Below are 13963 nucleotides of genomic sequence, written 5' to 3'. Positions count from 1 at the left end.
CTGTATAACTGCTTTTAGTAGCGCTGTGAGGGGGCATGATCCTCTAGCAGCAGACCGAAGCCGCCCCGCCCCCAGAATGGCATTCGTCCCCCTGCCCCAGCGTCTGAGATTTCTGCAAGTGTCACCCACATGATTTCAAGTGACTCTGCAGCCTCAAAGGCTAGAAACTTGTTTTGCTGCTGTTTTGCTTTAAATCTATAAATGCCAAGATGTTCAGAGAGCTAAGTCCCACCCTCAAATCTCACCCTTTGCCCTCCTGCAGAATCACTGCATTCTCCTAGCTCTTACCAAGAAGGCGCCAGGCCAAGTTCACTGTAATGCTCCCTCTGGCCTGGGCTGTCCAGCCCCCCTTTTTCCTGACCAAAATCCCAGAAGGCTTTGACCCTCATCCCCATCTCACAGCCTCTTCAACTCTTCCCAATAGCAATAAACTTCTATTGATGAGAAAAAAAGTCAGGAAAAATGGGTAGCCTGTTGCCACAATTAGCTGCTGTGCTCAGACTATATTACAGAGTCAGACATTGCTCTCAGAACTCAACTGCTCAAGAGAGAATCCCCATTTGGCTCTGTGCAATGGGAAACTGCTACTATTTACACAACGTCGAGAGGGCAAGGCACTGTACAAGCCATAGGGGCAACACAGCCTCAATCCAGGCAGCTTGCAACAATTCTCGGCAGGACAAGATGTGAATTAGCAATGCATACGGTGGAAGGAACAAGGAAAATCCAGGTCAGCTGGAAGTGAAGGAGCAGGAAGTTGGATGCAACAGGGCTAGCCTGAAGGAGAGCGCTCAAATAGCGCACATATCCCTCCCAAGAAGCCACTCAGGCACAACTTCCATTCATTGTGCAAGAGAACTTCCCGATAGCCTGTAGTGCCCCGTGGGTCATACCTGTCTAGATCTATCTCATTCCCCACTCTGCTAACCTTTGGTCCTGTCCCCACCTCATTTTCAGCACTTCTGAATTGCGTTACTGGACTCCTTTATTATTTCTCCCCTGGTCCTTCACAACTATACGCAACCTCGTCTTGTTAATTTCCTTGTATGTTACTTACTCCACTTCCCTGCTTCCTTTGGCAGCTGAAGCACACAAAGAACTTGACCAGGCAAGACTACGCGTGTCGGACAGCCAGTAAGTGCACACTTGAGCACTTGGGAAAGACCTACGATAATAACAACATTATGACCCCAATTGCACATTTTGAGGCACCAATTTTTATTAAAAAAAGAAGCTGGGAAACAAGTGATGGTCCTTGCAAAGTGCCATTTTGGCATTGCTGGAAGGGCAGTCGCTGGAGAGATCGCAAGGAGCATGGGCTTTTTGGCTGCTCTTGCCGAGCAGCTGTGTAGCCGATCACAACAACCCATGATAAAATCGGTCTCCCAGGTTTGGATGACACAAGCCACCATGACAAACAACCCTGTAACAAGCCATGGGTTCTCTGTGTAGCTTGTTTGCGAAAAATAAGCCTCCCTGCAGAAAACAGGCTGCCCATGGGGGGTTGTTGTATTGTGCGACCCCAGTCATAGTGATGGGGTGGGAGGCAGGAGCTAATGGAGCCAGTCTGGTGTAGTGGTTAGAGTGCCAGACTAAAACCAGGGAGACTGAGGCCCAATTCCTCACTCAGCCATGAAGCTCGCTGGGGGACCTTGAGCCAGTCCCTCTCTCTTAGCCTAAGCTACTACACAGCGTTGTTGGGAGGATAAAATCAGGGAGGGAAACGTATATGTCACCTAAAGCTCCATGGTATACGGGAATGATATAAATGTAATAAATAAATGGATGGATAAGCTTGTCTGAGACAGCAGGAAGAAGCAGCACCTGAAAGGAGGTGAGCCTTTTCGGCATCTAGATCAGACATGGGGAACTTCCAGCTTGCGGGTCACATCTGGCCCGTGGTGGTTCCCCATCCAGCATGCCAGCTGGGAAAAGCACTTCCTCTCACCAGCCGCTGACTGGAGATAAGACCTTTTCCCTGCCAGGGAGAGATCAGGGTGGGGTCTGGAGAGGAAGGTGCTGAGTGATTCAATCCTGCTTACTTCTGAGTAGGGTTAACACTGATAGAATCATATTTTAGTCTGACCCACTCTGCATTTGGCTGTGCCCACAGATGGAATGTGCCCCCCACAACCACCAGACCTTTCCCAGATTGGAATTTGGCTGCTGGGCTGAAAAAGGTTCCCCACCAAGATCTAGATCTTAGGTATCCTCCTTAGGTATATTCCTTCCTCTTTGTGCATTCCACACTCCCTCCGAAAATGGCTGGTTGCACCTTTGTAATCATGAAAGTGAAAAACCTCAATCAGCCACATTCAAGGCCCAAAGGGGGAATTTTATTCAAGCCAGGGACAGACAGCAGCTGCACTTGGCCTACAAGCAGCCAGCACTGGGAAGCCAGAGGAAAAGGGTCAAAGCCACTTGGCTCCACCACAGCTCATGAAAAACAAGAGCTGCAGGGGGCCTGGGAAGTGCTTTACTCTGCTGCCTTCAGGATCAGCAGCAGCAGTTCAAGGCGTGGTCTCTGGCTTGCCACCATGGTAGTCAGGTGGGGTGTACTTCCCTTCCTTTATCAGCTTCTTCTTCTGTGCAGTGATAGCCATCAGACGCTTTATCTGCCAGAGGAAAAGGAAAAGAGTTGTGAATCTGTCTTCCAAGTTTAAACTTGTCCTGTCCTGCTGGTCAGAACATGGAGCCATCTGTACAGAAATCAGACGTGTTCCTGTCACTGAAGGGCTCAAAGTTAACTTCAATTTAACAATCCCCTTAATGTGCTCTTATTCATTGGTCTTCTACTGGTGACCCAGTCCCACATGCAGATTGCAGGTCACACTGGTGGCATCGTTCTGTTCAGGTTTCATTTAGAGGGGAGAAAAGACTGGGGGGGGGGGGGGTGACCAGATACAAAAGAAGATGGAGCTCCTTTTCCTAGTGGTTGTGTAGACTGCAGCAATAGAAGGTTTCCTCACCCCTACATGAGAAGATGCACCTGCCAAGATTCCCTCTTCTACACAAGTAGAAAGAAATATACAACCTCTACTGTCCTCCTTTGCATCAGGCTACTGTAGGAACAAAAGGAAAAAGATGGGACATGTACAAAGAAAATATCAATAGGATGTCTCCATGTTCCAGTTTGGGGTTAAAAGTAGGTCCTAAGCTGCTCTCACCCTTGCGCTGTTCAATTCGAAGTGTCTCTATCTGTTGGCAGCCAGGTCAAACCTTGCTAACTAAGGGTTTGGATAGGGCCCTGTACAGGACAACCTTTCACATGGACTGCCAATTTCTTCTTGCCACAAAGCAAGGTACGTCTGCTATCTGTCCTCTCTCAGCTATGGAAACTGGAGGAACCCAGTCATGGGAGGTCTGCTTTGATTACAACAGATGGTGGGGCAGGAGGAAAGAGGCACTTTGGTGCAGCAACACCTGGTACATGATGAAAACAATAAAAAAGCTGGGACAATTAAATTTAATTGAAATATTTAACATTTCTCCCTACTTACATTTAGAAATATTTAGAGAGCAATCCTATGTCCCCTAGACAGCATCTGGGGGAGACAGGATTTTTCGGTTTCCCAGCTACAAGCTCGTAGACAGCGCTACGCACTTGTAGCCAGGCAACCGTGCTCCCTGCCCCCTCTCCCTTCACAGCCAGGGCAGAGAGAACCGTGCCACTGCCACCATGCTCATAACAGAGAGCACAGAGGGGTGAAAATGGGGCGTTCCTGGGGCAGGGATGGGAGGAGACCATGGAAGCTGTTTCAGACAGCTTCCTATGTGGTCTCCAGCCCTGTTCCTGCCCCCTCCCGGAAGCCTCACTTAGACGTGCAAAAATGTGAATCTAAGGCAAAGTGCAGGGCGGCTGCAGCATGGAGGGAACCCTCTCCTCCGTGCTGCCTCCGCCCTGCACTGGATAGGCAGTTGCCTCCAACTTCATAGGAGGCCATAGGTGCCCGTCTATCTCTATAGGATTGTGCTCTTAGAGACTTAACAAAAGAACACACATGAAGCCCACCCCTGCCCCCAGAAAAAGTGATCAAAGCACACCTGAAATGCCCAAGTCAGAAATGACCAAACAGCCATCTGGTCCAACTACCCACTGCAAGACAAGACTGCCCTCCAGCCCAGCCCCCAGAGGCCAGTCTAGGCAGCCCGGCTTCAGCACACCACACATGGTGTCTGGAACAGGGAACATCATACAGGACAGGGCTGGGGAACCTGCAGCCCACCAGAAATGCAGCTGCTGCTTCCATCATCCCTCACCCATTGTGCAGGCTAGCTGGAGCTAGTGGGAATTGGAGTCCAACATCTGGAGGGCTAAAGGTTCCCCACCTCTGACTTAGGACAAAGGCAACTTCCTTACCCCAAGTCATCCACTTTTTTGGAGCCCAATGACAAATCAGTTGATTACTCCCACAAGCTGGGAAGACAAGCGTCTGCATGGCATCCAGGAAAGGAGAGAGACTTCTGCCTGTGAAATGAGCTCCCTACCAAACTATCTATGGCCAGATAAAGAGAACTAGCTACATTTCTTCTCCCCCCCCCCGCCCCCCTGAAACTATTCACACTATCTCTTTCAAGTATCCCACTGGAAGTGGCAGTGAGCTGTGGCAGGACCTCCAAGCCGTAGTTTATCGCTGCAGCAGTAATCCGAGCTGTGTGCGTGCTTCTTTTCTCTGACACAATGGCTCAGAAGTCACAAGTAAAATGACAATCCAGCCCCCTCAAATTCTCTGTCCGCTGTGGCTGTTCTCTCCCTTACCATTTTGTGCCTGTTCATACATTCGAAAAGGTCTTCCTTCTCCTGCGTGCACTCCCGGCTCGCACGTGTCAGCCCGATGCCATCAGCGCACTCCAGCCACTCCTTTTCAAAGGTGTGACACACACTGGCTTGTCTGTTGGGCTGCTTGGAACTTTGCATGAGAATCCATTTGTCAAGGTCGATTCCCAGTTGGTTTTGGAGATCGAGAAATGGCATGGCTGAGGGGAGAGGTCAAGAAAAAGAATTGCACAGCGAGGCATGCTACAGAAGAGACAAATTCCTGAGATTATCCCAAATCTGTCCAAGTCAGCCTGATTTGGTTCTGGATTTGGACGAATCCAACACATGCCCCTAGTGCATATTAATTGCAAGTTTTTGTATGGTTTCTTCTGTGACTAGTTAATACTGCCAGAAATGAAAGACTATATCTAAATCAAGATAAATTTAAAAAAAATATTTTTCCATTTGTTTATTACAATACCAATGGTTTCTACTTTGAAACTCCCACCCTCCACCCCAGATGTGTTTAGATACCTCTTGGTCATATCAGCTTGCTGCTCTGTCCCCAACACATGTAACTATCATTTGTATAAAACTAAGACCCTGATGCTGGGAAAGACTGAAGGCAAAAGGAGAAGGGGACGGCAGAGGACGAGATGGCTAGATAGCATCACTGATGCAATGAATATGGACTTGAGCACACTCCAGGAGAGAGCGCAGGACAGGAAGGCCTGGCGTGCTATGGTCCATGGGGTCACGAAGAGTTGGACACGACTGAACCACTGAACAACGAAAATGCTGCTATACTTCTAAACTGCATAAATAACACAGTGCCAGTGTGGTTAGAGGGTTGGGGCTGGAGAGACATGGGTTCTAGTCCCCATGCAGTCATGAAGTTCCCTGGGGTGACTTTGGGCCAGTCACTGACTCTCAGTCTAACCCACCTCACAGGATTGTTATAAAGATAAAACGGAGAGGAGGAGGACCGTGTAAGCCACCTTGGGTTCCTTGCACGAGGAAAAAAGACAGCATATAAATAACAGATAAATATACCAAACACTACAATTCTGCATGCTTGCTAAGAAACACATAAAGGATTTCACACCCTTAACCATATATGTAGGGAAAACCACTAAACCATTCAGGTATGACCTAAATCATACCCCTTATGAATATACAGTGGAGGTGAGGAATAGATTTCAGGGATTAGACCTGATAGACAGAATGCCTGAGGAACTATGGACAGAGGTCCGTAACATTGTTCAGGAGGCAGCAACGAAATCCATCCCAAAGAAAAAGAAATGCAAGAAAGCAAAGTGGCTGTCTGATGAGGCTTTACAAGTAGCTGAGCAAAGAAGGGAAGCGAAAAGCAAGGGAGAAAGGGGAAGATATACCCAACTGAATGCAGAGTTCCAGAGAATAGCAAGGAGAGACAAGAAGGCCTTCTTAAATGAACAATGCAAAGAAATCGAGGAAAACAACAGAATGGGAAAGACTAGAGATCTTTTCAAGAAAATCGGAGATCTCAAGGGAACATTTTGAGCAAAGACGGGCATGATAAAGGACAAAGAAGGCAGGGACCTAACAGAAGCAGATGACATTAAGAAGATGTGGAAAGAATACACAGAAGAACTATACAGGAAAGATCTTAGTGTCCCTGATAGCCATGATAGTGCGGTCACTGAACTTGAGCCGGACATCCTAGAGAGTGAAGTCAAGTGGACCTTAGGAAGCATTAGTAACAACAAAGCTAGCGGAGATGACAGTATTCCAGCCGAGCTATTTAAAATCCTAAAAGATGATGCTGTTAAAGTGCTGCATTCAATATGCCAACAAATCTGGAACACTCAGCAGTGGCCACAAGCCTGGAAAAGGTCAGTTTACATTCCAGTTCCAAAGAAGGGCAATGCCAAAGAGTGTTCAAACTACCGCACAATTGCGCTCATTTCACATGCCAGCAAGGTGATGCTCAAAATCCTACAAGCTAGGCTTCAGCAGCATGTGAACCGAGAACTACCGGAAGTACAAGCTGGGTTCCGAAGAGGCAGAGGAACTAGAGATCAAATCGCCAGCATTCGCTGCATCATGGAGAAAGCAAGAGAATTCCAGAAAAACGTCTATTTCTGCTTCACTGACTACGCTAAAGCCTTTGATTGTGTGGATCACAACAAACTGTGGCAAATTCTGAAAGTGATGGGAGTACCAGACCACCTTACCTGTCTCCTGAGAAACCTGTACGAGGGTCAAGAAGCAACAGTAAGAACCAGACATGGAACAACCGATTGGTTCAAAATTGGGAAAGGAGTACAACAAGGTTGCATATTGTCGCCCTGCTTATTTAACTTATATGCACAGTACATCATGAGAAACACCGGGTTGGATGAATCACAGGTCGGAATTAAGATTGCCGGGAGAATTATGAACAACCTCAGATACGCAGACGATACCACCCTAATGGCAGAAAGCAAAGAAGATCTAAAGAGCCTCTTGTTGAGGGTGAAAGAGGAGAGTGCAAAAGCTGGTTTGAAACTCAACATTAAAAAAACTAAGATCATGGCATCTGGCTCCATCACTTCCTGGCATATAGAAGGGGAAGAAATGGAAGCAGTGACAGATTTTATTTTCTTGGGCTCCAAGATCACCGCAGACGGTGACTGTAGCCATGAAATTAAAAGACGCTTGCTCCTGGGGAGGAAAGCTATGGCCAACCTAGACAGCATAGTAAGAAGCAAAGACATCACCTTGCCGACAAAGGTCCGTCTAATCAAAGCTATGGTTTTCCCAGTAGCAATGTATGGCTGTGAGAGCTGGACTATAAGGAAGGCTGAGCGCCGAAGAATTGATGCTTTCGAACTGTGGTGCTGGAGAAGACTCTTACGAGTCCCCTGGACTGCAAGGAGGTCAAATCAGTCCATCCTAAAGGAAATCAACCCTGAGTGCTCATTGGAAGGACAGATAATGAAGCTGAAGCTCCAATATTTTGGCCACCTAATGCGAAGAGAAAACTCCCTGGATCCATTCCCTGATGCTGGGAAAGCCTGAAGGCAAAGGAGAAGGGGACGGCAGAGGACGGGATGGCTAGATAGCATCACCGATGCGATGAACATGGACTTGAGCACGCTCCGGGAGAGAGCAGAGGACAGGGAGGCCTGGCGTGCTGTGGTCCACGGGGCCACGAAGAGTCGGACACGACTGAACGACAGAAAATGCGGCATAAGTTCCCGTTCCGTTTTTCCACTCAAAGGCTGGGTGCGGGGAGCACAGCCACCCCACCTGTCCCGGCTGAGGGGCGGGAAGGGGCCCGTCCTTCCCCCCTCCAGACCACCTGCGGCTCCTTAACCCGCCCCCCCATGCGCAAGAAGCCTCCCAGGAAAGGCCCCGCCCGAGCACACTGACGAACCCCGGCACCACTTTCAATGCTCCTCGCCGAGGAGCGGCTGGGCGGCCGCCCGCCAGGTGGAAGCGGAGGGGCGTGAACCCCCCGCTGCCCTGCCCTGCCCTGCCCTGCCCTGCCGGGCCCCCCATGACCCGCCCCACACTTCAACGGGGGCTCGCGCCCCGCCCCACCTCCTCCCGGCGGCGCAGGGACGCTTCCCTCCTCCTCGGCCGCCCTTGCAGAGCTTTCACGACAGCGCTGCCGTCATGCGAGCCGCCCGCTTTCACGACAGCCGCGCCTTCTCTACGGCTCTCGAGCCGCCGCTGCCGCCGTAAAGCGCATGTATGGGAGAGAGAGATGAGAAACGGCGTGGTCCCGCTCAGCCTCTCTGAGCTGAGACGACTTCCGGGCTCAGATTAAAGAATCCGGTTTTAAAATCCCCCTTCCCCAGGATTGGGGGTGGGCCGGAACGGAAGTGAGAGCGGCCCACAGGGACCAGTGCAGAAATCCAGGATTTTGCATAGCGGTGGCTGGGCGGCACGTGTGTTGTTCGTGCTTTTGCTAAGGTCTTTCTTCGTCTGGAAATCTCAATTTTTCGTTGAGTTTTTGAACATTAAATGCAAAAACTCTGCCAAATAATGCACATCCCGGTGGAAAGACTTTATTATCTGCATACAGCAAGGCAGCCCCGGCTGAGAAAGGGTGGCTTACAACAGCCCTGCAACGTGGTCCTCCATTGATATTTATTTTATTTAGAATATTTATATATCGCTTCCCTTTTTAATAACTGCCAAAAGCACGTGAGGGCCAGTGCCCGAGTATCGCAGAGCGGAGCTCACGCCAGAGGGAGGCGGCCGGCGCGGGGACGGCGCCGCCGCCGGGCGGAATCTGCGGGGCGCGGCGCAGACAGCGCGGAGGCGCCTCCCCTGGAGGTCGCGGTGCTCCCGCGTGCGGGGGGCTTCCGGGTAACCCGACCTAGGCCGTTTCGGGCTTTCTGTGCCCATAACAGTGCCCTGCACCGGGCTCAGGAGCAAACCGGCGGCCAGCGCGGCTCCTCCAGCCCGGGGCTGCTCCGCTCAACAGCCTCGTCGCAGCGTTCTGCAGCAGCTGCTGTTTCCCGGGCAGCCCCGCGCAGAGCGCGCTCCAGCGGCCGGGCTCAAGGATGCCCGCGCGCGGTCAGCGACCGAGGCGCCTCTGCCCAGGAGCCGGCGCAGCGGGCACGCCAGCCGGCGGCGGCAAGGGGCGCTCCGCGCGACAGCGGCGACCTCGGAGCCCCGCGGCGCGGCGCGCCCGGCCCTTCGCGGAGGGCGCGACGCTGTGGACCCCCAGGCGCCGTCATCGCGGGAGCGCCCGCGCGTGCTCCGCTGACTTGCGTGTTTACTCACAGGCAGCCCCCACCAGGTGCAGAGGCGCGTGCGCCCTAGGAAGCGTGGTGCTGGTCGCGGCTTAACTGGGTAAAACTAAAACTAAATAAATAAGGTTGTGATCCTATACATACCCATTTACCAAGGCGTAAGCTTCACGAAAGTGAATGGGAGTTCCTTCTGGGTAGGCGTGTGTAAGATGGCGCTGTAAATCACCAAAAGCCCTACTGAAACCGCAAGTCTAGGCTGTGTGCCCCTCTAATTTTTCTATATGGATAGAGAGAACGTAGGGATTTCACAAGATCACTGCCCTGTTGTGGCGAAGGGGCTTGCGTAACTCAGCGAAGCCATAAGCTATGCCGTGCAGGGCCACCCAAGACGGACAGGTCATGGCAGAGAGTTCTGACAAAATGTGGTCCACTGGAGAAGGAAATGGCAACCCACTCCAGTATCCTTGCCAAGAAAACCCCATGGAACGTATCACAAGGCTAAAAGAGATGACGCTGGAAGATGAGCCCCTCAGGTCGGAAGGGGTCCAATATACTACTGGGGAAGAGCAGAGGGAATTTCCAAGTAGCGCCAGAAAGAGTGAAGCGGCTGTGGATGTGTCTGGTGGTGAAAAGAAAATCCGATGCTGTAAAGAACAGTATTGTTTAGGAACCTGGAATGTCAGATCAATGAATCAAGGTAAGCTGGAGGTGGTCAAACATGAGATGGCAAGATTGAACATCGACATCTGGGGAATCAGCGAACTAAAATGGACAGGCATGGGCGAATTTAATTCAGGTGACCATCGTATCTACTATTGTGGGCAAGAATCCCTTAGAAGAAATGGAGTAGCACTCATAGTCAACAAAAGGGTGGGAAAAGCAGTACTGGGGTACAATCTTAAAAACGATAGAATGATCTCAGTACGAATCCAAGGCAAACCATTCAACGTCACAGTAATTCAAGTCTATGCCCCAACCACTGAGGCCGAAGAAGCTGAGGTTGATCGGTTCTATGAAGACCTACAACACCTTCTAGAACTAACACCAAAAAAAGATGTCCTCTTCATCATAGGGGATTGGAATGCTAAAGTAGTAAGTCAAGAAATCACCGGGATAACAGGCAAGCATGGCCTTGGTGTACAAAATGAAGCAGGACAAACGCTAATAGAGTTTTGCCAAGAGAACACGCTGATCATAGCAAACACGCTTTTCCAACAGCACAAGAGGCGACTCTACACATGGACATCACCAGATGGTCAATATCGAAATCAGATTGATTATGTCCTTTCAGCCAAAGATGGAGAAGCTCCATACAGTCAGTAAAAACAAGACCTGGAGCTGACTATGGCTCAGATCATGAGCTGCTTCTTGCAAAATTTCGGCTTCAATTGAAGAACGTCGGGGAAACCACTAAACCGTTCAGGTATGACCTAAATCATATCCCTGATGAATATACAGTGGAGGTGAGGAATAGATTTCAGGGATTAGAACTGATAGACAGAGTGCCTGAGGAACTATGGACGGAGGTCCGTAACATTGTTCAGGAGACAGCAACGAAATCCATCCCAAAGAAAAAGAAATGCCAGAAAGCAAAGTGGCTGTCTGATGAGGCTTTACAAGTAGCTGAGGAAAGAAGGGAAGCGAAAAGCAAGGGAGAAAGGGGAAGATATACCCAACTGAATGCAGAGTTCCAGAGAATAGCAAGGAGAGACAAGAAGGCCTTCTTAAATAAACAATGCAAAGAAATCGAGGAAAACAACAGAATGGGAAAGACTAGAGATCTCTTCAAGAAAATTGGAGATCTCAAGGGAACGTTTTGTGCAAAGACGGGCATGATAAAGGACAAAGAAGGCAGGGACCTAACAGAAGCAGATGAGATTATGAAGAGGTGGCAAGAATACACAGAAGAACTATACAGGAAAGATCTGAATGTCCCTGATAGCCATGATAGTGCGGTCACTGAACTTGAGCCGGACATCCTCGAGAGTGAAGTCAAGTGGGCCTTAGGAAGCATTAGTAACAACAAAGCTAGCAGAGATGACAGTATCCCAGCTGAGCTATTTAAAATCCTAAAAGATGATGCTGTTAAAGTGCTGCATTCAATATGCCAACAAATCTGGAACACTCAGCAGTGGCCACAAGACTGGAAAAGGTCAGTTTACATTCCAATTCCAAAGAAGGGCAATGCCAAAGAGTGTTCAAACTACCGCACAATTGCGCTCATTTCACATGCCAGCAAGGTGATGCTCAAAATCCTACAAGCTAGGCTTCAGCAGGATGCGAACCGAGAACTACCGGAAGTACAAGCTGGGTTCCGAAGAGGCAGAGGAAGTAGAGATCAAATCGCCAACATTCGCTGCATCATGGAGAAAGCAAGAGAATTCCAGAAAAACGTCTATTTCTGCTTCATTGACTACGCTAAAGCCTTTGATTGTGTGGATCACAACAAACTGTGGCAAATTCTTAAAGTGATGGGAGTACCAGACCACCTTACCTGTCTCCTGAGAAACCTGTACGAGGGTCAAGAAGCAACAGTAAGAACCAGACATGGAACAACCGATTGGTTCAAAATTGGGAAAGGAGTACGACAAGGCTGCATATTGTCGCCCTGCTTATTTAACTTATATGCAGAGTACATCATGAGAAATGCCGGGTTGGATGAATCACAGGTCGGAATTAAGATTGCTGGGAGAATTATCAACAACCTCCGATATGCAGACGATACCACCCTAATGGCAGAAAGCGAAGAGGATCTCAAGAGCCTCTTGTTGAGGGTGAAAGAGGAGAGTGCAAAAGCTGGTTTGAAACTCAACATTAAAAAAACTAAGATCATGGCATCTGGCCCCATCACTTCCTGGCATATAGAAGGGGAAGAAATGGAAGCAGTGACAGATTTTACTTTCTTGGGCTCCAAGATCACCGCAGACGGTGACTGTAGCCATGAAATTAAAAGACGCTTGCTCCTTGGGAGGAAAGCTATGGCCAACCTAGACAGCATAGTCAGAAGCAGAGACATCACCTTGCCGACAAAGGTCCGTCTAATCAAAGCTATGGTTTTCCCAGTAGTAATGTATGGCTGTGAGAGCTGGACTATAAGGAAGGCTGAGCGCCGAAGAATTGATGCTTTCGAACTGTGGTGCTGGAGAAGACTCTTACGAGTCCCCTGGACTGCAAGGAGGTCAAATCAGTCCATCCTAAAGGAAATCAACCCTGAGTGCTCATTGGAAGGACAGATAATGAAGCTGAAGCTCCAATATTTTGGCCACCTAATGCGAAGAGAAAACTCCCTGGAAAAGACCCTGATGCTGGGAAAGACTGAAGGCAAAAGGAGAAGGGGACGGCAGAGGATGAGATGGCTAGATAGCATCACGGATGCAATGAACATGGACTTGAGCACGCTCCGGGAGAGAGCGCAGGACAGGAAGGCCTGGCGTGCTATGGTCCATGGGGTCACAAAGAGTCGGACACGACTGAACGACTGAACAACAACAATGGGAGAGAACGGCCAATATCATGGGAAGATGGCCGCGGGGCCGCCCGCCCCCTAGCGGCCAGCAGGTGGAGGCCGCGCCATCCCGCACCTCCTCTCTATGGCTTCTTCCCCTTCGGTCCTCGCAAGGCGCCCTCCCGTCTCTGCGCCCTCTGCTGGCGAGAGGCGGGAACAGCGCGGCGAAGTTAAGGCTTCCAAGGGAGCGCTCCGGCCCGGGAGCTCTCGAGCTGCGATGCTGGACCAGTTGCGGGGGGCCAGGCGAGGCTTCCGATAGGGTGCCTTTGTGGCTTGGTTCTGAGCATCTCCCCCCCCCGCCCGTGCAGGGATTGGGGGACGGATTACCTGAGCCGAGCGCAATGCTGTGAGTGATGGCGTCGGTGGCGGCGGGCGGCTCCGATTGCGGCGGGCTGCGCACCCATTCTGGGTTTCAGTCAGAACCAGCTAGAATGCGAAGCTAGCCAAGGTGCTGAACCCAAAGGGCACTTGAACCAGTTGTCATCTCCGCCCCTCGCAGCAGTGAGGTCCAGAAGTTATACAACCCAAGCAGTTCCTCCAATAGTGCAGCCCCTTCAGAAGGGGCTGCGCTACTGTGGGAGGAACTGCTCGGGTGCCCCGCAGCACATTTCGCCCGTTTCCCAAGGGAGTTGTCGCGGGGTCTCTGAGTGACCCTAGGCTACAGCCTCTTTTATGCTTGGGCAAGCTGTGTTGTATTGTTCTCATACCGGGACAGTAAGACTGAGTTGCCATAATTTTAACAGGCCACTGAAGCTATGACTTCCATGGCAGCTAGATGTGCAGACTTTCAGGGGTAAGTTTCCCTCCATGCTGTGAGAAGGTTCATCTGCTGACTTCTGCAGACAGGACTGCCCTTAAAGACACAGGAGCAAACCGAAAAGGGTTTTTCGGTCAGTTGGCCACCTTACTGCAAGGAGGTTTGGATAAACTACTCCCCACAAGCAGAAACCCAGCAGGTGAGTCTTTTCT

General features: G+C 50.3%; 1 protein-coding gene across 1 annotated transcript; it reads right to left on the bottom strand.

The window, feature by feature from the left end:
- Positions 1-2314: 2314 nt before the first annotated feature.
- Positions 2315-8378, bottom strand: NDUFS5 (NADH:ubiquinone oxidoreductase subunit S5). The gene is made up of 3 exons (XM_084816151.1): positions 8327-8378; positions 4760-4977; positions 2315-2615 (listed from the first exon to the last, which is right to left on the bottom strand). Exons 2-3 carry the CDS (start codon positions 4973-4975, stop codon positions 2511-2513), a joined length of 321 nt encoding a protein of 106 aa, XP_084672277.1. The 5' UTR covers positions 4976-4977; positions 8327-8378; the 3' UTR covers positions 2315-2510.
- Positions 8379-13963: the final 5585 nt, after the last annotated feature.

This window comes from Heloderma suspectum, chromosome 10, assembly GCF_057233095.1.
Source record: "Heloderma suspectum isolate Gila_16-S chromosome 10, 16-S_ref, whole genome shotgun sequence".
In the NCBI taxonomy this organism is placed as follows: Eukaryota; Metazoa; Chordata; class Lepidosauria; order Squamata; family Helodermatidae; genus Heloderma; species Heloderma suspectum.
The sequence above is the reverse complement of the archived record's forward strand: the minus strand, read 5'-3'. Positions and strand labels throughout refer to the sequence as shown.

Bases quoted from the DNA above. Each gene is read 5' to 3' on its own strand.
- NDUFS5 (XM_084816151.1), bottom strand. From the start codon at position 4,975: ATGCCATTTCTCGATCTCCAAAACCAACTGGGAATCGACCTTGACAAA. The intron at 2,616-4,759 runs GTAAGGGAGAGA...TTCCTCTGGCAG, and splicing joins GTATGAACAGGCACAAAATG to ATAAAGCGTCTGATGGCTAT.